This window comes from Chelmon rostratus, chromosome 18 (assembly GCF_017976325.1).
Source record: "Chelmon rostratus isolate fCheRos1 chromosome 18, fCheRos1.pri, whole genome shotgun sequence".
Lineage (NCBI taxonomy): Eukaryota > Metazoa > Chordata > Actinopteri > Chaetodontiformes > Chaetodontidae > Chelmon > Chelmon rostratus.
The window spans coordinates 12,114,699-12,140,186 of NC_055675.1; the positions used below are offsets into that span (position 1 = coordinate 12,114,699).

A 25,488-nucleotide genomic window follows, 5' to 3' on the forward strand; every position below is an offset into this window, starting at 1 on the left:
GTGGGGAATTCAGGTTAAATAAATAAAAATACATTGCATTGTTATAAATTAATAAACTACCCAACACCATATAAAGTATACATCAACATCTGTTGATTGATCAATAATAAACCTGTAATATATAGGGCATAATTTACATTTTATGAGTATGAGTATTTTTTTATTTTTTTTATTTTTTTACTTTTGACTGGTTGTATCGTGATGTACTTTTAAGCAAAAAATTGAGTTGCAGGAGTCTGGAGGGGACTTTTGTTAGAGTAATTTTGGTGTTTTTTGAAAGGATTATTGACTTCTCCCACCAGTATCTAGCAGGTTAATCATTTGGACTATTGTGCGTCTCACAATGCACGCACACCTCGCACGCGGCCTTCGCCTGCACAGGTGTACTGTGCGCAAACAAGCGAGGTCACATTCCTTCCTCAAACAAGGAAACCGGTCGCTTGTTTTACTGTCACCGTAAATCGGTTGGCGGCTACAGCTATCCAGCCAATCTGACTTCACCCACATCGCGTCTTGAGGCGTGTACGTGTGTGTTTCAGCGGACTTCTCTCAGTGGGGAGAGACATCGGGTTGCTGGGTGACAGGCTGCAACGCCGGAGCAGGTGACCGAGCCTGCGGAGCCGACAGGCCGGTGGAGGAGCCGACGAGCTGCCGGGAGGTTGGAAATGTTGTGAAAACATGACCGCTCCATACAGAGATGTGGACAGTGTTCATGTTTCTCACCCTGGGGGGTCTGTACTTCACAGGTATGACTGCATTCAACTGACATTACGAGTACTGCACTTTGTTTTGTTTTGTTTTTTAATTTAACTTCTTTCTTTACTAATCCTTTACTATAGGCCCATTACTGTAAGTGATTACGCGTGTATCACTGTTTTACTGGCCACTTCTCAGGCTGTTTGGTTTCTATTAACGACTGATTCCACTGAAAGCGTGTGTGTTGTAAAACAGCATGTGATTAACGCTACATGATACCAGAGGACATCTCTGTTTGTCCACTTATTGCGATGTCCATAATACAAAAGGTTTTATCATTGCGATCTGCGCTTCAATCATTATGTACATATAGTTAGCAAACAAATGAATGTACGGTGTTTTCCAAGCGCATGCATGCTGGGAAGGTAAGTCGTGCGTGACACAATAATTAAAACTTGACTCATATTAAGTAAATGTCAAGTATCAAAATAGCAGGTGTTGCTGTTAAATCCTGTGTATGACTTGTCCTTGTGGTGGATCTTTGTGGCCTCTGTGAGGTAAAACCCTGATATTTGTGTGAGAACATGTGCCACATGTGATCAATTCAACATGTTTTACCTCCATGTTGAATTGGTCATTGGTTCACACGTCTGTAGCCTGCAAAACTCATTGTCAGGATGAAGCTAACTTTCATCAATGTGTGTCCCATGTGGAAACAGATTAAATAAAATGGGGCAAAATCTAAAACTTTGCTCATGTTGTATGAGCAGCCGATGATCTCACAGCACAACGATGTTAGGCATTAACAAGTACTTCTGGGGCACCACGACACAAGAGGAAGTTTACTGTTCAGCCACCATGCCAAATTGTTTCTGGTCATGTATTAACATAGAAATAATCATGTAATGATAATACGTGATTGGCCAGTCATGTATTAACATGACTAAAAACTGGTAGAAATCCTAATGACAAACATGAGTACCTACTCAGTGAGTATCTCTTATCTTTCTCAGATTCCATTATTTTTCTCCCCAGTCTCCTCCTCTCCTCCCAGCCCCATCAATGCCATCTTCTTCTCTGTGAATCTGAGGAATATGCTGCAGTGGAACCCAGGAAATGGCACACCGGATGACACACACTTCACGGTGCAGTACGCCATGTAAGCAAAGATCTTAGGGAAAAGATGTCCCTAAGAACAAAGCTGCAAATAATTTAAGTTCTTTTTTGGTACATTGGTTGTACTGTAACTTCCTTTGACTTGACCTGCTTAAAGCTGAAGTTGTATGTAAGTTTAATGTATTTAAATTCACCTTTGTTCAACAAGTCTCAAAGGAATTTACAGACAAAAAGAAGCAGAGAAAGGCAGAAACAAAAGGAAAATGAAACTAGATCGAAGGATGGCCTTTGCAAGCTTCAGTTTCTTGCTTGAGGGGGACGTGAACAAGAGAGGAGTGTCGTTTTGACCTCACTCCCTCCATTATTATTGTCCCAGCTTGTGCAGGGCATCAGAGCAGGCATCCTCTAATCTTGTCTACTCCTGTCTTTCTCAGCTACGGGGACAGTGTTCAGGACAGCAAAGGAAGACGGGTGAACTGGAGGGCGGTGCGGCGGTGCACAGAAATAGCACGGAGCTGGTGCGATCTGAGCAATGAGACGTGGGATCTGGAGCAGGGATACTATGCCAGGGTTCGTGCTGTGAGCAGGAGAGCGGCTTCCAAATGGGTGTTGACACGGAGATTTGATCCAAAGTCGGACAGTAAGTCAAAGTGGCAATATGTCAAAAATGTGACCTGAGATATACAAAGAGACACATAGGTGGAAGAATTCATTACCTTTTGGATTAACTTTTTGGTAACTTAAAATAAAATACTTAAAATCTACCAAAAGCAAAATATTGTTTGTCTATCTCTGTAGCTAGTTTTGGCCCTCCATTGGTTTCTGTGGAAATAGAGAACAATGCTGCCATCATCACCTTGAAAGGACCAATGATATATCAGCCTAACAACCAAACCCCAGTGGTTTCCATGGCAACACTCTACCCCCAGATGACATACAACCTTTCCATCAACAACATCCGTGATGGGCAGATGGTGAGTACAAATATGTGAATGTCTTAAATTCTCCTGTAGCACCGACTGATCTGTGTGCGTGTGTTTGCAGAGCCATTTCCCAGTCGTCTCAAGTCCGTACAAATATCGCCTGATGGAGTACGATACAGAGTACTGCTTCTCCGCCAAGACAAAATTCCACTCCATGCCTGTCCACTGTCAGTCCTCAGCGTGGCATTGCATAACCACGCCTCCAGGTACAACCACACTGCTTGTGTGTTTATGCGAGTGAGAATATCCCCCTCCCTGGTTGACAGGTAGGAAGGAATGTGATTAAACCTGACACAGAAGCGACAGAGAGATTTATGTTTGTGCCCGAGATGTCTTTAATTGCTTGTGTCAATCAAGACAAATAGTTTTGGTTTGAGCTTGGTAACAGAGCGTGTTAGATGTTATACGATGAGTTGTGATGTGGTGTTCACATGGTATTCTCCTCAAGTGCCTTTACACACATTTGACGTGTTCTTGACCCCCGTCTCCCTCCAGACCCGGTGACTGGCCAGCTGCAGAGGGTGGTTGTGGGCATTGCTGTTCCATCTGTGTGCATGTGTATACTGGTGGTGGTTGGCTACCTTCTGTATCACTACCTGACAGGGAAAGGACAGAAGACCCCATACATACTGGTAATGCAACCACCAACTTTTTACACGACTTTTTGTCTAATTTTTGTCGTCTAAGATTTTTTTAGCCTTTTACCACCCACCAGCAGAATATTAGCACTGTGTAGTACCTTCACTGACTGCTAGTACTATGCTAGTACTCCTAATTTTCTGTAATTGTGGTGATTTCCAAAATGAATGCCCTGTCATGAAAATTATCCAGGTATATTGCAGAGTAGGCAAGTAAAATCTCACAAATAAGGTGTGTCCGGGTTGTTAAAGGGCAGTCCCAGTTTTTCCAACTCAATTTTATCAGGCAGGAAGGGTCTAACAAAAGATAGTACTGGGGAGCATTATAGAAGTAACCTTTTTTTTTTTTTGCAATATCTTAGTGGTATGTGATAAATAAATAATACAGGTTTCACTATTGCATGGAATCTCAGCACATCAAGTTTATTATAAAAGTGTTTTAAAAAGTCAGTAAAAAAAAGTCAGTCTTGTAATACCACACTCCTTCAACTTCCAGAACCTGCCTTCTTTCAAACCGCCCCCTCTGATGTTCCCTCGTGAGAATCTCAACTTCATCCTTATCACCGTCATCCAGCCATCAGACATCGAAAGAGACATATCAGAACCCGCATGCCCCGAGCAGCAGCAATGCACCGCAGATCCTCCGCCAGGACACGCCCCCCAGAGGTCCGAAACACCCCCAGCGCCCGATGAAAGCTGGGATGATGTATCCATTGACTATGGGTTTGTTGGCATGGCTCCGAAAATCAATGTCACAGAAGACGAGAAAGAAAGAGAGAGAAAACATGGGGGGGGTGGTGGGAATTATAAAGATGAAGAGCAGAAATGCGTATCAGGAGACGGTTACAAGAGAAAAGAGTGGAGAGTGGATGGATGCTTTGCTGGAGTTTACGCTCCCCAGGCAAATCATAATCAGGATAAAGAGTGTCCGGGTTTATTTAGAAACAGTACCCCACAATTTGGCCTCTTCCATATTCCTTTAAATCTACAGTCAAAGAAGGAGGGAGGAATGGGGGTAGAGATGGACAGAAAGGTGAGAGTTAGAGCAGGTGGAAAAATAGATGGAGGTGTGGGAGAAGAAGGAGAGAGTGAAAGAGTACCCCTTTTTTCTTATGCCTCTCAGAATATCAAAGACATGTCCATCTTCCACGCTGACCAATCAGATTCCTTACTAAATGACTATGGCGTTCTGAGACCGGCAACAGAGGACGAAATAGATGAGGAGGAAGAGGAGGAAACTAGTTGTATTGACTGGGATCCCATGACCAGGAAACTAGTGCTGCCAGAGTTTGCCATGGAGTTCACCAATGAGGGAAGCTTGGATGAGTTGATGCATGGGGAGAAAGGGAGGGAGAACAGGGTGGGAGGAGAGAAGGATAAGGTGAATGCAATGAAGGACAAGCTGACGTTGGAGAGTGTGTATGTCAGGGAAGCATCTGAGGAAGAAGCAGAGGCAGAGGCAGGGATGGAAAAAGGTGGGGAAAGGCAGTGGGAGGCAGATGATATTTTGACCAAATGGAACTTGGTAATCTCAATGGAGCAGTAGATGATATTCATCAATATATTTACCCCATTGTTTCAAAAAAGGCTCTTGTTCTGCACTTATGATGTACAGTAAGATTTAACATCAAGATAAAAAGAAATCATTAATGTATATTTTTTTAAAATACATATTGAAATATCAAATTCTAAGGAGCACTTAGTACTGTAGTAGGGTTAGTTTTACACCTGTGAATGTTGCCGGTTTATTATTGTCATTATAATGATTTAAGTTTTATCTGATAACACATCACACAAATTAAGCAGTGATCAACTCTAAAGGAAATTATATTGCGCCTTAAATTTGGGCAAAATGTCCATTAGCTTTAGGTACATTTATCAATGTATTCTGCGTTAATTTGTGCTTGACATGAAGGTAGATCCTCTTAAAGATAACCTGTAGCAAAGTATTCTTCCTGATTAAATGCTGTGTTGGTGTGAACCGTGTACACCTTGGTCAACACCGTGTCGGATCTTATCACAACAAGGCGCTCATCGACTGTTCTGTTCTGTCTGATACACGATTTTCCAAAACCATCATCAAAATACCAAATTATAGATTTTTTGTGGACAGACTGGAAAAGAGTACAAAAACTCTTATAAGGAAACTTAACTTTGTTTTTCTTTTTCTTTTGCAGTATGTTTTTTTAATATTTTACGTGTAGAGATGTTGTGTGTAGTTTTGGTTTAGTCTGCCTCTGTTTTAGTTCTAAGTGAAGCACTTTTTGTTGAGAGACCTCAGGACAGTGTTTATTTGTATGTTGTTGGTAAATTGGGCCGAATCATTGAAGCACTGGGTATAATGGAATTAATCCTTCATTTCCTAAAACAATGCTCAATATATTATATGAAGGAAATGCTGGTGCACTTTGCTCTTCATCCTTTTTCTATTCAGTCTAGAGATTTTATAAATAATGAAGCTGCCTAACCTACAGCATATGTCAATATTACGTGTGCCTTTGTTGTTTTTTTGCGGTGAGACGTTCAGAGGTTTGTCAGGATACTTTACTTTTTTATCTAGTTGTGAGACCTTGTTATTTGCTACTGTCTCTTCTGCATTCTATAATATTTTCGTTTGTTACTCTAAGGAATGCTACATATATCATGTTTTGTTCGATAATGCAGGAAATCATTACACTCTTTTATTATTGTTGTTCCTCTTTCTAGTTCTCGTTGCGTGAAGTCATTACTACTCATCATGTAATATGAAGGATTTGATGATATAATGAATCAACACAACAGTCAACAGCATTGTGCTTTCTTGTGATCTCACGTTGGTCATTTCTGGCAGTGAATTACGGTAAAATCTGTTCCTGTCACTAACCTCCATGTATCCAAAACCACAGTATGCAGGTATTATGAAAGTTTACAGATACATTTAGTTTCACATTCACACAACTCAGGTTTTCTGCAATGTGATGATAAGTATGATGCTGTGCATGAAGTCGTATCCATTTTACTGATGGTTTTATTCTGGGAAAGAAGTCAGTGATACTTTTGTTATAGTTTTGTATGTTACAAGAATGATTGTATATTGAAAATAAATAATGATAAATTGAACTTGTTGTGAACTTGAACGATTCTGTTCTGCTATGTTTTGAATTGTTAACGACATTAATTCTTTCACCAGTGTTTCTTTCTTCTCTGTAGAGGTTTGTTCTCACCAGATGTTACATATTCTCAGGAAGAATCTACAGTTTCAAATTACTCACATACCTCAGGGAATGTGTGCAGGGCCGACCTTTGTTCTGCACTGTGGTTAACTTTCAGTCTTGACACCTGCCTCTACAAGATGAAACAAGAGAGAAAATAGAGACATCTGCTGGTCAAATTGCAGACACATATCATGAAATCTTATTTTACAAAGTTGCTATAGAGAAAAACACTATACTAATAACAATAATAATAATAGTAAGAAGAAGAACCATAAAAGTACAACACAAAGAACACACATACACACACACACACACATATATATATACAAAGCATTGATGTTTAAGTAGCTAGCATTTCACTGTTGTATCAGGGTGAGGTGAAGCTAATGCTAATTACATTATACACTATTGTGTTGTTCATTTCTATCTATAATATGTAAGTCATGTTTTGTATGTAAAATCTTAATCTTAAAAGAAACTGGCAACTATTGTTAGTACAATATTTGCTTTTATTTATTTTTTGTGTGTGAATTAAAAGTAAAAGGATGCTCAGAATGCGAATACTTACAAACTAAGGAATAAGGTGCTACTTGGGGAAACGTTGGCTAGCAGCTAACGACTCCCAATCACTCAGTAATGTAATTGTAGGGACTTTGTCAACAGAAAAGGAAAGTACAATCACTTGTGGTCACTTAATAATGTTCTAATTAAATACATATATTTATATGAAAACCTGCTGTATGGAGAGTAACGTTTAAATATAATATAAACCTTTAGGTGGCGCGCTGTTTCAGCTGCTCCTCATCTCTCCTCATCCATCATGGCGTCGTCCTGCCCGGCTTCAGCTCCCGCATCACTGGGCGGGACCGCGATGGGTCGGACTGCCAGCCGTTGGGCACTTCCGGCGGGGTCGGGTTTCCTTCGACTCGGCATTTAAACTGAGCTGCAGGACATCAGCTGCTGCTACATTCAGCGCTGCGCTGTGACAGAAAATAACCCGTAGCACGAGCCAAACGGGCTCCTCGTATTTTTCACACGAAAACGACAGAAATAATTGCTGGTTTCGGAAGAGGTTCGGGTTGTTTGGCGGGCTGAACAGCGGGAGCAGCTGAACAATAACGGCGGTTGCGCTCTGACAGCAGCTCGGTGCATCATTTTTGGGATTCCTCCGCTAGCTCTCGGACGAAATCAAATAGCGGTAACGTGATGTTGTGCATGAGCAACGTGATTTAGGCTTTTCTGGGCAGTGTTTGTTTACTGAAATAGATTGGTAAACACAAACAAACTCAATGAATGCAGTGTTTTATGGCCCAGGAGCATACGTGGCCTGGAGAATCGATGGACTCGATGATGAGGGTACATTTGAGGGGTCAGATTTAATTTCAGTAAAAGAAAAAAAAAACAGATTTGATCTTGTTTAAGTTGTAAACAATTTAAGAAACGCAATTTCAAAATAGCCTTCAACTGGACTGAATGTAATATCAGGCCAAACGTCAGTATTACCGTCAATAACACTAACAGTCACCACCCAGTCAGTGTAGCAGCACAGGGAGACTTGGCTCTTACTTCATTTTCCCCCCATGAGACTGATGTGAGATATAATATCTCAGATTTTCAAGATAATTTCGCATTTTTGCTTTTAAGCGATTTTATCTTTTTTGAGAACATTTCCTGTGAAACATAACCTGGAGAAAACAACAATATAGATTATTTTTAGTGTGCATATGTCAGTAACTATTTTTTTTAATTAGGTGAGTCTTTTTGCTTTGACCAATAACCTGCCAGTCAACAACAGAGTCTTTGACCAGTTACACCTATCGGAGGCTTTACTCATCTAACAATAAGCAACCAGCAACGATGTTCAGCTGGCTTGGAACCGACGACAGGAGGAAGAAGGAGCCAGAAGTCTTTCAGACTGTCAGCGACGGACTTAAGAAGCTCTACAAAACCAAACTCCTGCCGCTGGAGGAGAGCTACAAGTTCCACGAGTTCCACTCTCCGGCCCTGGAGGATGCAGACTTTGACAACAAGCCCATGGTCTTGCTGGTGGGGCAGTACTCCACTGGCAAGACGAGCTTCATACGGTGAGAAAAACAGCACGCACACACTCATGCACGCACATGAAGAGCTTGCCGTGGAAAGGGGAATGAAGCAGGGGCCACCAGACAGATAGAAGGGGAGAGGCTGACACACCCAAACTGACCTCATCCTCTCTCAGCTTCACCAGTGCAGGTTTTCATGCTCATGCAATAAACACAGCTGGTATAAAATGCGGTGCAATGGGAGAGAAAACCATGAAAAAAAATACACAAAGAGCAATATAAGACGAAGAAGAAGAGTAACAAAAAGATCATCCATCACACAGACAAAAACACCCACGGCCTGACTGCAAGGAGCCACACCTCTGCAAGCTTTATTGAACCCATAAAAAAGTTATATGACACCAACATAACACACGCGCATGCAAACGTAAATCATATGGAGGGGGCAGCACTGTGCCTGGCGCTGCAGCCCTCCCTGACGAGGTGTGTGCAGCGTATATATGTGTCTTTCACATCAGGATTTATTCATCTGCCAGAGATCAAAATTAGCCCCGTAAGCATGACACAAGTTTTGTTTTGTTAAGAGTGAAGCAGTATTTTGCAAGAAAAAGCTTGTAAAATAAGGTTTATTCAGAGCGCTCATGACCTGGAGTATCTCTGGTATTGGCGTATGTGTGACAGCGGGACGCATTAGCAGCCGGGTGTTGGGCCTCCTTTGAACTGCGGGGCGGCTGCTAACGACCTGCCCCTCTAACGCACACGGTCACACAAACGCACACACTTGCCGAGCGTAGTAGGCCATTAGTGGGGTATGCCTTTGAAAGCCAGAGAGAGGATGCTGTTAGTGACTTCCTGCTATAAGACAGGACAGCGCAGACATCCCTGCTCTCTCCTCTTCTTCCTCTGACACTCTATCTCATACTCTTTTCTTAACTCTTTGATTGATGTCAGCACCCACCAGCCAGCAGCCTGACCCCACACCACCAACAATGTAACAGTAAGATGCAGAATGCACTGGGTCAGCATCTCTGACTCTGGATGTGGGAGCTGTGAACGCTACAAGGACAAGTTACAATGATCATGATGTTCGCTTGCTGGATTCACTCTTAGGGGCAATTTAGAGTCACCAATTAAGGTGACCTTTATAGAGAAGGAAACAGGCTACAGCTAGACAGGGGATTTAAACAAAGAGCATTTTTAGTGTGAGGTGAGAGGCTTCAGTTTCCTGTGACCTTGCAAAGGATAGGTGGTCAAAGATAATGGATGGATATTTTGCATGTTGATGTGAATTAGGAATGTCATGCAGTAGAAATGAATATATGTCTGGCAGCTGAAAAAAGAGAAAATTGACAAGAAATGCTGCTAGAGGGTTATGTAGTCTCTCTTCTTTGGCGGTCATTCAGAGGTCTGTCATGCGAGCCGGTCTTCATTTTAGGCCTGCAATTTATTGATTTTCCACTTTTGTCCCAAATTTTACCTTCTGAGTCTTTCAAAGAACAAATCATCTCCTCAGCACAAGTTCTCCTTCAAGGCGACTGGACTGGTATGATGTGAACTGATGTGCGTGCGATGTGTGTGTGTATGGATTGCACATGCATACGCACGCAGCATGACTGGACATCCAGTCTGCTAGATGCATATACACGTTTGTGTATATTGTCTACCCACAGACAGACAGACAGGAGGACTCACACTACACAGACACGTGTGCAGAGAGATGGCTCTACCAGGCACTGCTGGCTCCTCTGACAAGGTGTCTGTCTGTGTGTGTGTGTGTGTGTGTGTGTGTGTGTGTGTGTGTGTGTGTGTGTGTGTGTGTGTGTGTGTGTGTGTGTGTGTGGAGATGATGTATAAGGGAACCATCCTTACATCTGGCAGCAGTTAAAATATATACACATCCCACACTGACGCTTGAAATTTATGGTCCTTTTTAGCTGTAAATCTTTAGCCTGAATCTCTTTTCCCGTGGCCTGCCTCCACATTGTCTGGGTTGTGAAACTCGCCAGAAACACAATAATCTTTAGTTTTCACACGTGTGATGTCACTGAATTAACAGATGAGGATTCGTCCTCTCACACCTAAAACACGTGAGCTGCAAGTCAGCTGTGTTGCCGTAGCAACAGTTACAGATGAGGTCAGCCTTTTGGATCAGCTGGAAATTGAAAATGATGCCTGTTTGCGGGAAAAACACAATCATATTTGAATTCTTTGGGAATTTTACTTTGGGTCTACGCCCAGTTAAGGTCACACATGCCTACATCTGATGTCTGGTTGTCTGTCCCTTAACCTTTGACCTCAGTCAGCTGTTTTTCATCATCAGTAAGCAAAGCAAGATGGCATATCTGTCCTCTTAGTCCAGTCTGACTAGTCTCTGCACAGTCAGGACTTTATTTTAGCCTCATTATCTGTGTAAGGTTGTTGTCCTTTTGGTCCACTTGAGCGAGATCCACAGCTGATGGTCATTCTGAAGAACACTGATTCGGTTTTTCCTCTAGATTCGCAGATTTGCAGCTCCTCAGTCTCAGAGTGTGATGCTGCCATCATTACTGTCACCATGCTCGTGGGGTTCAATACCTCAGCATCTCCCCTGCACACAGATCATCATCATGTTCATCATTTAAATCCACTTTTTGGCAAAATAGCTGCATCTCAGCTCTCCTTGAGAAAACAACCTTAAATCAGACTTTATGCTGCTGAGTTTGGAGCAGTGACTTCTTTTGTGCTCAGCAGCCGTCCAGCCTATGATGATGTCAAATTCCCCTAATCTGTTTTCCAGCAGCTTCTAATTCAAGGCAGACCTGTTTTCTGGTGAGTTTTTTTTTAACTGCTTCCTACCAGCCAGACCAATTTCCTTTCAGCATAATCGCTTCGAAAAGGCCTTGCAGCACTCTTTTCAAATTAGAGGCTGCAGGTAGCACACATCTGTCCTTCTGCCTGTAGCTGACCGTCAGACTCAGTCAACTCAGGAGTGATATAACTGATAGAAGGCTGGTTAGAAAACATACAAGAAGAAAACTGAGTATCATACATACGCTAATGTCTTATGAAGTCATATTAATCCTTAGTAATATCACCTTACAGGATGCTAGTGACACTCTGCCTCTACTCTATTGTTCATTGTCTCAGGAAGCATCTTCTGGAAGGATTAGTCCAGTCATAAAGGCCCTCTATGTACGGTTGATTTATTCTCACACGGCGAATAGTCAATCAAAACCATTTCATCTCTTGCCTTGTTTAGTTTAACGCTATGTCACACCATCTCCCCTGCAGCTACCTGTTGGAGCAGGACTTTCCTGGAATGCGGATCGGCCCTGAACCCACCACAGATTCCTTTATCGCGGTGATGCACGGCGACACAGAGGGAGTCATCCCCGGCAACGCTTTGGTGGTTGACCCCAAGAAGCCCTTCAGAAAGCTGAACGCATTTGGAAATGCATTCCTCAACAGGTAAACACACTCACACACTCACACACACACACACACACACACACATACTTTCACAAAGTGCTGATGAAATGCACTGATGGCAGATGCTGTCAGATATCTTTTGGTGTAGCGTTACAGAGTTTTTATAGTTATGTACGTTTAATTATTTTTTGTTTTTATTTCGCTTTAAATTGTATTTTCATTTCAGTTCAGATTCAGTTAGCTTCCAGAGCAGGTTTGTTCGTTTCTGTCTATTTTACATTGTTTAAAAATGTTTGTTTCAGTATTTGTTTTATTTATTTAATTTCTAAATTATATTATTGGGTGTATTTGTCACGGGCACAATTTAAGAAGTTAAGAAAGGTATAACAACACAAACACTTTGCGAAGGCGACTAACTCAAAGCCATGTATCACAGTGTCAGTAAACATATGAACCAGTGTCCCTCATGCTTGTTGTGTGGACAAATTTGACCAAATTGACAGAGACTCAAACTAAAAACATTTCCTGTTCTTATTAATTTATTTATTTATTTTGATTTGACTTGTCTAAAATGTTTTTTCACATCTAGTTTTAGTTTTCAGCGTGGTGTTAGTTAACTCTAGTAACCTGGGTGTGTACTGAAAGCACAAAGTGGTGCACCAAGAGAGAGGAGAAAAAAGACAGGGTATGAGTACAAGTGAGAATCCACAGCGCAGCTCTACATTCCTGTGTGATTGAATTTCCCTCTGCTCACTGGTCAGGCTTTTCTCTTCTAATGGCCGTTCGTCTGTGTGTGTGTGTGTGTGTGTGTGTGTGTGTGTGTGTGTGTGTGTGTGTGTGTGTGTGTGTGTGTGTGTGTGTGTGTGTGTGTGTGAGTGTGAGAGAGAGAGAGAGACAGCCAGTCATCTTTGCAGAGTCATCCTTCTGGAAAAGGAAACAGTGCCAAAAAGTCTTTACTCTTGCTCTTGCGGTAGTGTCCTGGCTGTGAGGGCCCACCACTGCTGAAAGAAGACAGAAGAAACGCTGACTGTCAGAGGGGATTAGGGGGGGTTCACAGCGAGGACGACTGCTAACCTGTTCGTATTTATGCAGCTGGAGACAGAGAGGCAGAGCAGCAGAGATGCAGGAGAGAGGGGGAGTGGGATGGAGTCTGGAGTGGGATGATGTTTGTTGTTAGAACGTTTTACACTTCTGTCCAGTTTCTTTTAACTCTTCTCTGCTCTGTGTGTGTGTGTGTGTGTGTGTGTGTGTGTGTGTGTGTGTGTGTGTTCATTCTAGGTTTGTGTGTGCTCAGCTGCCTAACCCAGTGCTGGAAAGCATCAGTGTGATTGACACACCAGGGATTCTATCAGGAGAGAAACAGAGAATCAGTCGAGGTAAGATGCACTTTTATCCTCCTCTGTTTATGTCAGTGTGCGTGTGTGCGTGTGTGCGTGTGTGTGTGTGTGCGTGTGTGCGTGTGTGTTCACCGGACCCATTCAGCTGCAGCCCCCTTCATCCCGCTGAACTCTGAACTACCATGTCAGCATTTCCTTTGGATGTGTGTGTGTGTTTATTTTAGCTTTTAGCTATCAGGAGGATTATGCTTCATTCATTTCAAAGAGCAGGAAGCAGCGACAAAAAAGATGAGCTTCAAATGTGCTCTCTCACACACATACACACATGTGCATGCACATAGTTCACAGTTCAGAACACCAAAAAGTTTGGCACTGATCGTAAAAGTTGAGAAACACAGTGTGCATTTGCGCCATTGTTCAATTTTTACGGTCAACAAGTAGAGCCGCACATTTTCAGGTGTGCACAGGTTCTGCTTCATGCTGACTTTTTACAAATGAACCAAGAGAAGTAAACATGAAGTTATACGGACTAACTCTCTGATTGGACAGTTTCGACGATTGTTATCCTGCATCATCAGGACTCACTTGGCGAAATCAGATGTTGACTGACAGAAGTTTTTTTGTTACCATGGTTGCCAAATGATTTGCATAAATATAAGCATCACTTATACAGATCAAATATCGCATCCTGAACAGATTGCACGTCTAGCTGATGGATTTATTAGGAGATTAATGTTCAAAATCATTCTAAAATCGCATCATCTGCTGTCAGAAAGTCTTGTGGCTGGTTCGCTTGCTTTCGTACCACAAACAAACCGTGGCAGAGTCTGCATGGAGGTGGACCAAGACCCGCCTCCAAACTGGTTCGCTCGCTTTCACACCAGCCCAAACGAACCGCACCGACCGTGCGAACGTGCCACTTTAACCGAACCAAACCGGTTAGGTGTGATCATTCTTGGGACTCGATTGTACACCAGTTGAGACATGGGATGCATTAATTGGGTTAACAAAGCTAACCAAGATACTTTCCATCTGTTTACACAAAAAACCCATTCATCTCAATTGCACGCTGCTGTTGAGTAAAACACCCTTCAATCCCAAACTGGAGAGTGGACATAATCGGATAAAGCTGTATGATCCTTCATCATTCTCCTCATCTACTTTCTGAAATGAGATGGCCAACAGTGGCCTGATCCCAGCCGCGGTGTTAAACTGAATGCAGTGTGGAGAGAGGTGTGAAAGGCTCCTTCTTAGCTTCCTTACACTTTGATGTGTGTCTGGCATGCCTGGCATTCCCACAGCTAAGCGCTGGCATTGCCATACCAACCGCTAACATCAACAAAAGAGCTGGGATACTTAAAGACAACTATAATTTAATCTTGCCCGCATTCATTCACTCCATCTCTGAATTACTTTCTTCTGTCCTTTCCCTCCTTTTGTTTGTTCTCAGCTGAAACGGCCAGTGTTAAATTTGCCCTCTTAACTGTTTTCTTATGCCAAGTAAGACCCACAAGACTTGTTCCTATTTCACCAAAACGAAACACATGTAGCATTGCAGCGCACAGTTTGACAAAAAAGAAACTGGGTATTATGATAAGCCTGAAAAACATCCCGCTTGTTTATTGATTAGTAAGGGTGCAAGCATTCTGCTAATGCTGCACAAGAAATCTGGTGTAATAGTGCTTTAATCAATATAAAATAGCAGTATTCATAGATTAGTGTTCAGGTTTAAAAGGGCCTGATCGCATTCAGTTCAGAGTGGAATAAAAATCCTTTGTAAACGGGGATTATCTTCATTTGTAAAAAGAAATGATCAGCAGTCAAAACAGATTACTAATTAATTTCTGTCAATTCAGGTTTTAAGGTTTTATACACGCTACATTAAAAGGGGATGATTCAAATTTTTACCCCCATTTTTTATGATAATATAATGATTTCATAATGATGTGATCATGTTATTTTCCCAGATACTATGTTTCTGCACCCTCACCCGTGCTGCAGGCAGCATTTCTCCTAAAAGTTGCACAAGGACTGTATCATGAAATTCGCCGTTGGCACGATCGAATAAACATACTCAGGAAGCTCGGAGAGGCTAAATAAGAACAAGGAGCATATTGTGGTCATTGAGTTCATCACATTACTTCATAGCAGGGTTGGGTCTGGATTAATGCTTGTCGTGAGAACGTTGTCGTCTTGAGAAGAAGCAGAGCGAATGCTCCATCAGCATCGACAGGACTTCAGGTTCTGTTTGAAACTGGAGGTAATTGGACTGAAACTGACCCGCATCAGCACTGCTCTGACTCCGAGTGTCCTCTGAACATGTCCAACCAAATAAACAGCACAGTGAGGTGTGACCCTGCTTTTGTCTGTCGGAGAGAAAGCAAATACAACCAACGTTAACCTCCACGGAGTCAGCACAGCTGTGTTTTCTCCAGGGACGGAGTGTGTGTGAGTGTGAACGGCGGAGCTTTTTTTTTTGTGTGTCTCTTCATTTTCTTTTCGGTCCCTTCCATTTGTTCATTGCATGTCATGTATGTATTTTCATGTTTCATTTGCACAGATGATATCTGAATGTTGTGTGTGTCTCATTATTTGCTGTCATTATTGCTTTCACCCTGTTTCATTGTTTTATCAATGTTTGTGTGTGTGTGCAGATGAGGAGTTGTCAGGCTATAGCTGCCTACATAGATGTCCTTACGGAGGTACTGTAGATAATAAACCTTGGTATCAAACAGCTGCAAAAAGGAAGCGATACTTTGAAGAATTTATGGACAGTTTAAATGTTCTTCATCAGACTCTTGTCACATGGTGTGGGAGAGAAATCTATATTTGTCCCTGAGTTTACCTTGCTAGGCAGCCAACTCCGTTTCCTTCAAGGTTTTCCGTGTCTGTCCAACACTATCAGTTGCTGCGATGTTTATATTCATGATCCCCGGAGGGCAAATCATAATTATTTTGTGTTTTGGTGATCGTTCGACCATCTGATGAATTCTCCCTTGAACAACACGTCCAACGTCCATGACAAGACATGACATGACATGACATGATATGATATGACATCTCAGTTCTTCAGAGGAAGTGTTTGGCCCCGATCATTCGTCTGCCACCATCAAACCAAAATTGTACGCAAAAGGAAAAAAAAATTGATCCTCAAATCGAAACAGTTCTTATTTGTTGGCCGTGGTTTGTAAACACAGCATTGAAAGTCGGCCCTTCCTCTTGAGTTTGTAGCTTCCTCTTGGATGCGTGCTTACGATCTCACTACGGTTTTATGGAGTCCCGCTCTCACATCCTGCGCGCTGGCTATTGGCTGGGGGCTGCACACCCACTGCCCAGAGGTTGACGCCCCGAAACGCCTGGAACACAGCAAAATACCAAACAGAGGTAGAGGACAGGGCCTCTGCAGTCTAGAGGCTCATAAGTGATAACTGAGAGGGATTATGTTTCGGTACATTTGTTGTTTTGTTTTTTTTTAGGAAAATCCTACTGATCCCCATAACATGAGTCATCCCCATTTTTGATAATCCAGAGCATTACTCTAGTGCCAGAACATTAGCTTTACACACAAGTTATATGACACTGAACTTAATGATTTTCGCCCCTCTATAGTAAGGCTTGTCACAGATAGCTGAGCGTAGTTTACCCCACACCATGTGAAAAGGGCTTTTTGTGAAGAATAATCCACTACAATTCCAAATATCAAGGTATCTGTCTGTCTGTTACTAAGCTTTGGCCGAGCAGCAGTGTGCCCTTTGCCTCCTCTCAGCTGTGAGCAGATAGACACAGCTAAAGCCACTTTCCATGTTTTACATACTTATTGCTACGACTGCTGAACTTTTGCTCGCATCCCAGTGAGGAATGACTCAACAACATTCATTTGCTCTGAATTATTACATAATTGTCGGTGAAGGAGTCTTTGTAACGTCATGTAACTTTAGAACCTCAGACTTTCAGGAGTTTTGTTCAGTCTGCAAATCCGTCACCTTGAGTCTGAGCTGTTCCTCCACTGAGAGGAGCGGCAGTGCAGCCACAGTAGCAATAGCAGCAAGTTCAGCGAGTATGTAAAAAAGGGTTTTTTTTTACCTCGGCTACGTCTGCATAGTGAGGCTGCCTCTCTGTAAGCACAGAAGGTGGACCAGTGTGAGCCAGATTTGATATATTCACGCAAAGATTTAGTTTAGGGAGAAATGTAGCTCTTCGGAAAATCCATTTGGCATTTACTGTATTAACATGAAACTACTACCAGACTGACAGAAAATGCCTCCCGGTCGCTCTCCTATAATCTCGGCAGTAACACGTTCACCATTAACTCTGCAGCTCTTCGGCCTTGGTTGGAAATCTTAGCTCACTAATCCTTCGTTTTGTTCTTTGTTCTCCTCTCCGTGCTCCGCGGATTTTCTTCAGGTAAGTCTCGTCCTTGAGCAGGAAACAAAGTCAAGGGAGGCAATGATGAACGCCTGCTGACAGACTTAATCACCGATTCATTTATTCATGCATTGTGGAGGAATTTATGGAAGCGCTCGCTCATTCATTCAAAAGCTGCGATTGCATTACTCTTGAATAGCATAAAAGGCTATGAAACAGTTCATTTATGATGCAAAGTTGTTCAAAAACTCAGAGCCAGATAAGACAGTAAAATCTAATTATTTTTGGTTTCCCCCTCATTATTTAGTTTTAAAAAGGCACTTAGCTGGACCCTGGCAGAGCTGCCTCCATCTGGAAACAGACATTCTTTTCTCTCAGCATGTTGTAATATGGGCGTCCTTCTCATTGCCTCCTCTATGACCTGAAGCCATTGTAATGGTTTCCTCTTGGGAGTATTGCAACATCGCAGTAGAGGTTCATGGCTCAAGCCATGGATCATAGATAGTCATCATAAAAACTCTGCTCATGCTGCTCATGAGGTACACGTCAGTCCTCTGCTTCAGCCGTGTTCACCACCAGAATGCAAAGAAAGATTAGATCACTTTTTCTTGCATTCAGGTTTTATCTAAACTGTCCCGTCCCTCATCTGAAATCTTCCTCCTCCTCTCAGGCTATGACTTTGCGGCTGTGCTGGAGTGGTTTGCAGAGCGAGTGGACAGGATCATATTGCTGTTCGACGCCCACAAACTGGACATCTCTGATGAGTTCTCAGAGGTGATAAAGGCCCTGAAGAACCACGAGGACAAGATCAGGTAGCGTGGGGCTGCTTCACTTACAGACGTAGCCGATTCCACACAATGGAGACATGAATAGTTTTTTCTTTTTGCATGAATATCAGCATTATAGGATGTTTATTAAACGTTACTGTCAGCAGCTCTGCTTTCACTCTGATCAACGTTCAACGTTAAATCTTGTGTTGATTTACTTATTCTTTTCCCAGGGTGGTGCTGAACAAGGCTGACCAGATAGAGACCCAGCAGCTGATGAGAGTGTATGGAGCCCTGATGTGGTCACTGGGGAAAATAGTCAACACCCCAGAGGTACAGTAAACAGGAAATGTGGGGGAAAAAAAGCAACGGACATAGCTCCGGTCAGTTTGGGTTTAAAGCTTTCCACCATCATGTCTGGGTAAAAGTGAGATAGGCGACGAGTACAGTTTTGTGTGCGTCCACAAATCCTCTGTGCATTTGATGCTCAATAAACATGTCAATGGAAGTGCAATTTGAAGGTAAGGCACTGGAATCATAGCTCCCTCAGGCTTTGTTTATTGGTGTGCTCGTGTGTATTATCGGTTATTTACTAAAAAAAGTGAACACGGCTGCTTCCTTGTTGCCTCACTTTGTGAAAAATGCGTGACGCGTCTTCTTTTACCTTGTCGTGGCCACTGTTGATTTTCTGTCCGTCTCCCCCCCGACAGGTGATCCGCGTCTACATCGGCTCATTCTGGTCCCACCCTCTGTTGATTCCAGACAACAGGAAGCTGTTTGAAGCAGAGGAGCAGGATTTATTTAAGGACATCCAGTCTTTACCAAGAAACGCGGCACTTAGAAAGCTCAACGATCTGATCAAGAGGGCGAGGCTAGCCAAGGTAAGTGGAAGACACAGACGCACCCCCTCACTGGTGGAGAAGCTGGTTATGGGGCAGCTGTAGCTACCAGTAGAAAGAGGAGATTCTTTGTCTGGAGGTGTTACTAATTGTTATTATTCCAAATTAAACCCATTTGCCCAAACATCAGCTGATTTACAGTTATTTTCTAGGTGTGTGTGTGTGTGTGTGTGTGTGTGTGTGTGTGTGTGTGTGTGTGTGTGTGTGTGTGTGTGTGTGTGTGTGTTTCCTATCTATGCTTCCCATCACTCGCTCGCTCTCCCCGCCCCGTCCAGCTGTTAACCTTGACAGAAAAAGCTTGCCACTGTCACAGAACCAATAAAACCTGACCAACTCTCCAGGCTATTCTCCTCTGAGTGAATTGTTTCCTGCTTCCTCTCCAGACAGGAAGTCAGGTACGAGAGGCGGCCATCCACTGGCTGCTGTAGCTCGAGGAAACGCAGAGGATGCACTCGTGCACACACTCAAACACACGCGCAGATTGATCAAACTGAGCGGAGTTTTCCTGTTTGACAGCTGATAGGGTGTGTGTTTTACGTGCGTGCGTGCGTGTGTTTTGCCATGAGCATCAAGGACACAAGGTGGATACAGGGAAACACACTCACTCACATATCACCACAGCAACACAACAAATAAGGGTTTTCCCAGTACTTGTGTTTAGTTTGTGTTGAATATTAAAAACAAATGTCAACAAAGGTAACAAGAGAGAAGGAGTGTTTGATGTCTCCAGACACCAGAGCTGCAACTGTCTGTTACATATTATCTTATATTCCAAAATAAAATGATACGAGAATCTGAGCAATGGGGGCTGAGAACTGGACAAACACAAAGAGCCTGTAAGTAGCAGGAGTAGATTGATTAATCCTTCGTCCTAACTTGATTTAACGATCCTCATCATAAATCCTTCATTGTTGTCTCGTGAGGAGTTCACTTCAGTTCACGGTTTAAAGTTACAATCCTTTTTATCATATCAAGCCCAGTTTCTGAGATTTCTCCACTACTCTGCTAGTATATAGTTGCCTCTCTGTATAATAGCCTGCATTCAGTGGTGGGGTCCGCCACTCACAGGAAATGATGCGTGCATTTACTGGATGAAATTCGGAAGACATGTTATATAATGGCTGGAACGGCTGGTCACCGGGCATTTTGAGGAGGAAACATATTCGCGTGGGAACAAGCTATATAAAGACAGACAAACAGATACGTGCGATGATGATTGTCTCTGAAGAAGCTCTGGGACTTTAATGATCAAGACTTTCTGGGCAGTACCACCAGTAACCACAGGTGTCGCCAAACAAACCAGAACTAAAATCTGAAGGGTTATAACTTCTAATATTGGTGCTTTAAAGAGGCCGACTTGCTGTTGCTGTTACTGAGCGTCTGTCCATCTCGCTGTGCAGGTCCATGCCTACATCATCAGCTCGCTGAAGAAAGAGATGCCCTCTGTGTTCGGGAAGGAGAACAAGAAGAAAGAGCTGATCAGCAGTCTGGGAGATATTTACAAACGCATAGAGAGAGAGCATCAGATATCACCTGGAGATTTTCCTAATCTGAAGAAGATGCAGGTAAACTAGAAAGAGCAAAGGAATGTAGATTTATAGATAGAGGTTTAGATAGATAAGACCTAAACCTGTGGTTGTTTTTGTTCTCTGGGTATTTTCTTCCAGGACCAGCTCCAAGGTCAGGATCTCAACAAATTCCAGCCTCTGAAACCCAAACTCCTGGAGGCAGTGGATGACATGCTGGCCAATGACATCGCTAGCTTAATGGTCCTGGTCCGCCAAGAAGAAACCCAGCGTCCAAACCCAGTTGTTAAGGGCGGTGCGTTCGATGGCACCTTGGACGGCCCGTTCGGCCACGGGTACGGCGAAGGAGCCGGCGAAGGCATCGACGAGGCCGAGTGGGTGGTTGCGCGCGACAAGCCCGCTTACGATGAGATTTTCTACACGTTATCTCCGGTCAACGGGAAGGTGACGGGAGCCAACGCCAAGAAGGAGATGGTGAAGTCAAAACTGCCCAATACAGTGCTGGGAAAGATCTGGAAGCTGGCAGATATCGATAAGGATGGGATGCTCGATGATGAGGAGTTCGCGTTGGCCAATCACCTGATAAAAGTGAAACTGGAGGGACATGAACTGCCATCAGACCTGCCTGCACACCTGGTGCCTCCCTCCAAGAGGAAAATACCAGAGTAAATGTAAGATTACACCATCCCCTGCCCCCAGAACCTGTAAGTAGACCCTCCTCCTCCACCCAGAGAAAAATATCCTACTCAAAATAGGAATATTCCTATAGCATTATAGCACAAAAACTACAAATGAAAAATATATGAACAAAAGTAGACCTCCTCTCCAACTCCCAATCCCCACTCTGTGTCCGTCACCCACCCATCTACAGTCTTCTCTTCCTGTTAGAGGCCAATACTAGAGCAAAACCTTCAGTAACATCAAATAAAAATGGAGTTAATGAATGCTGATTCACAGACTTTTACTGGGGTAGAAAAACTGGATCCTGACGAGTTCTCAGAATAAAGTCTAGTCTTTAGCCCAGCGTCCTCTTTCGTATTCGTGGGTGAGATATTGGGAGTTGTTAGTTAGTTAGAGCAGATAGTAGCACAGCTGAACAAAAAACACTGGAATACAGCAAAATGTGAGTTGATCCAAACTACTGGAAGAAGATGTGGGAGATGCAACAATGTGAAAGGAAATAGAAGGAAGACACTTTTATTAGAGGGATCATTTTGGGAGAGGGAAGCCTAGGACAAAAAAAAGGTTGATAAACAGCTTATTCCCATTAGGACTTTACCTATAATAAGATCTGTTATCGTATTAAGTATTCCTCACGACCGCCAGAACACGTCTCAGCTGTCTCGAGGCCCTGCTTCGTTTGTTTCGTCTCCCAGCACGGCTGAGTACTCTGGCTTTTGTTTTTCATGGCGACGTTATAAACAGCCACAAAGACTTCCTGTCGAGTGGCACACACACACACACACACAGAAAGTGAACAGAGGAGAGAATAAGTATGTAGCAGTTCAATTGCCATAAAAAGAAAGGCCCACATCACATCAGCTTTTTAAAATGTTGAACATGCTGCGCAGATGTTGATGTTTGCATTTGTGAGTGAGTTTATGACATCGCCATCCTTTACATAGCACCTGGACTGACCCACTGCAGCGAAGCAGGGAAACAAGCAGAGGACAAACTAAGGCTTCTTACGTAGCTCTAAATATTCTGAACATGTTTGGAAATACTGTGACTATAATAAGAAAGTACATGATGGGTGTTGTTTGGACACCAGTGTGCTGACACCCTCAGTATAAATGTATTGTATGGACTTGTTGAATGTGCAGGTGTTCACGCTTCTGTGTGGTCACATCCTGACTTTTGTGCACACGACCACATGTATCAGTGTTATCGTTTGTAACATATATGTCTGAAGTCTTAAGCATCACACAGGCTACTGAGGCGGGCGTATTCCAGCGGGTTAGTCGTGGAAAATTGATGAAACAGTTATCGATCACCTTCTAAACGTTAATCTAACCTGTCGGCCGCTTATTCTGTGATGATAACAAAACACTAATCGACACGTTTTTCAAATGTCTCTGTTCGGCTTTCGATTTCATGAGTTTAAATTGTATACATGTAATAAATGTAATCCTTCTTTACGATGTTTCTGATTTGCTACATGCCAGTATGTATGTGTGTGTATACTTCACGTCAGGACCATGTTTGTGGTTTGTTAACAGTGAGAGTCGTCAAGCGTGAGATGAAGCACTAAAATAACCACGTTTGGGTTCCCACGTTTTATGAGCGACACAGCGTTCGCCCAGTTTGAGCCACAGAGTTGACTTTACAGAAAATATTCCCAGTTCACGGCCCTTTTGTGCTCCTCCTCCTTGTGTCTGTGTGCTGTTACTGTGAATCTACTGTACATAACAAAACTGTTTGCATTCCATGAACACAGATTGGGAAATCATCCGCCTGCATCTCGGGTGCTTGACGCAGCACAAGCTCATATTTCACGTATAGGCGAGCCACCAGAATAAATGCAAAAAGGATGCTTGTTGAATGTGGACCCTCTGCAAGACAAAGTCCTTCAGATTCACAGGCTGTTTTCATACCCTGACAGATTGCGACATGAAGTCCTGCGTAATGGGAAATACACCAAGTTATGGTTCTTTGCTGTTTTGAGATGGTTATGCATTGCAAAATCTGTACTTCACTGCTTTTCTGTCAACATAAACAGTCCAACAGTGTAATAAAAATTCATTTACTCAACGTCTTTTCTTTTTTTTGCCCTGTTTTGTTCATGTTAGCTTGAAGTGGTTACTGGCTATTTTTCAGAAAAAAGATAAACATACATTTGTATATACATAAAGCTGACTTAAATCCTAGCTGTGAGATATATATCATACATATGCTCTAGATAAAGTAGATTTTTCCTTCATTCAGCTGTGAGAATAAGAAACTTTCTGCAAGCAGTTAAGCATAATTTTAGAGTTTGACTTTTTCCACTCTAATATGATGAAAACTTCCTAACTCAATATTGAGGGAAATATTTCAAAATTTGATTATATAATAAATTATTTCAATGGAATAAAAACCCACATTGGATTCGGTCATGCTTTTGCTAGAAGAGACACATAATCAGTTTGGTGCCACTTATAAATTGTTGTCATGCTAACAGACGAGCATAATCCTTTTCCTCCATCCATAATCCTCTATTTATTTCTGATTTTCAGGGGTGTATTAGTGAGTTGCCCTCAAGAGATTATATGAAATACAAGAATATTTGGCATTTAGCTCCAGCTAATAACTAGCTATTGTTTATTAGAGGAAAAAAGTGAATTTCTTCATGTTAAACATCAAAGGCTGAAGTCAGTGAGGATTATTTATGCTTTAAGTACAGCATCAATGTGTTTATGCAATGGCCTTTTAAAATGTTCTGTTCTGGATGTACATAAAGGGCAGATTTCCACATTTATTATAAAGAATCACTGACATGAGCTAAAAATTACAGGAAACAGGATGAAATATGAGCTTGGCATCCTAGACATTGTATTATCTAGGGACTGTGTGTGTGTGTGTGTAGCAGGAAGTCAAAGCATCCCCTCAGACTGTGACTCAAAGACCTCTTAAACATATTCAGACACACACAAACACACACACGCACATGCCGCATGCAGAGAAGATGCTTCACTCTCTCACACAGGAAGTTCTGCTCTTGTCTGCCATTTCCTGCCCGGCCCACCTTGACCCTCACACACACACACACACATCCTCCATCGTATAGTAAAGTTAAGGCTTTTGATGTACGCGGATCAGTCTCGCAAGAGTCAACGTTACTTTTGTATTTGTTTTATTTATCTTAAAGGCCGCTTGATGGAATGAACCCAGAGGAGCTTAAGCATCAGAAGTTTGAAGGTTTCTATGATACAAACAATGAAAAACAAAGCTGCATGTGCAGGTATGAACAACATAATCCTCCATTTTTTTAATTTGATTGATTGATTTGGAGGATAGCTACCAGAAATTAGAAAATGTACTATTGCTTGGATGGTGAGTGTGTGTGTGTTTGTGTGTGTGTGTGTGTGTGCGCGTAAGAGCGAGCATTGTAGTGGTCAGCGTTCAGCAAACGTCCCTAGATCATAAAACGGACAATATAAACTAAAATTAAGTAAGTAGTAGGAGGAAAAAACAGGACAAGTATTTTGAGAGGAGTATTTTAGTCTTTCCTGGAAAGTGTGGAGAAATGAGGCAGAGCGATGGAGAGAGAGCGGAAACACACGAGAGAGAAACAGGCCGAGAGTGAGAGACAGCTGAAGCGTGTTTGTTTCTAGTTTTGGACGGGATCTTATCTGTGCAGGAGGCAGAACGGTATACCTTGAACTGGTTTGTCAGCGGTAATGAGTGTGTGGGCGTCTGTCAGCCGTGACATATGAACGTATGTGTGTGTGTGTGTTTGCGTGCAGTGAATGTTTGTGATAGATGTGTGTGTTTGTCTGGCGGACGTGGGAAGCTGTACATCAGGATTTAAAGTATAC

At 42.6% G+C, this 25,488-nt stretch overlaps 2 protein-coding genes across 2 annotated transcripts; both read left to right on the plus strand.

Annotated features, from left to right (window-relative positions):
* The first annotated feature begins 469 nt into the window (after nucleotides 1-469).
* il20ra (interleukin 20 receptor, alpha) lies at nucleotides 470-6,532 on the plus strand. Its single transcript, XM_041958723.1, has 7 exons — nucleotides 470-746; nucleotides 1,732-1,855; nucleotides 2,247-2,452; nucleotides 2,611-2,786; nucleotides 2,857-3,001; nucleotides 3,291-3,427; nucleotides 3,930-6,532. Exons 1-7 carry the CDS (start codon nucleotides 698-700, stop codon nucleotides 4,977-4,979), a joined length of 1,887 nt encoding a protein of 628 aa, XP_041814657.1. The 5' UTR covers nucleotides 470-697; the 3' UTR covers nucleotides 4,980-6,532.
* Nucleotides 6,533-7,581: 1,049 nt separating this feature from the next.
* Nucleotides 7,582-23,687, plus strand: ehd3 (EH-domain containing 3). The gene is made up of 8 exons (XM_041958967.1): nucleotides 7,582-8,711; nucleotides 11,940-12,116; nucleotides 13,356-13,453; nucleotides 18,450-18,591; nucleotides 18,780-18,879; nucleotides 19,257-19,427; nucleotides 20,846-21,010; nucleotides 21,113-23,687. The coding sequence occupies exons 1-8, from the start codon at nucleotides 8,485-8,487 to the stop codon at nucleotides 21,638-21,640; spliced, it is 1,608 nt and encodes a 535-aa protein (XP_041814901.1). The 5' UTR covers nucleotides 7,582-8,484; the 3' UTR covers nucleotides 21,641-23,687.
* Nucleotides 23,688-25,488: the final 1,801 nt, after the last annotated feature.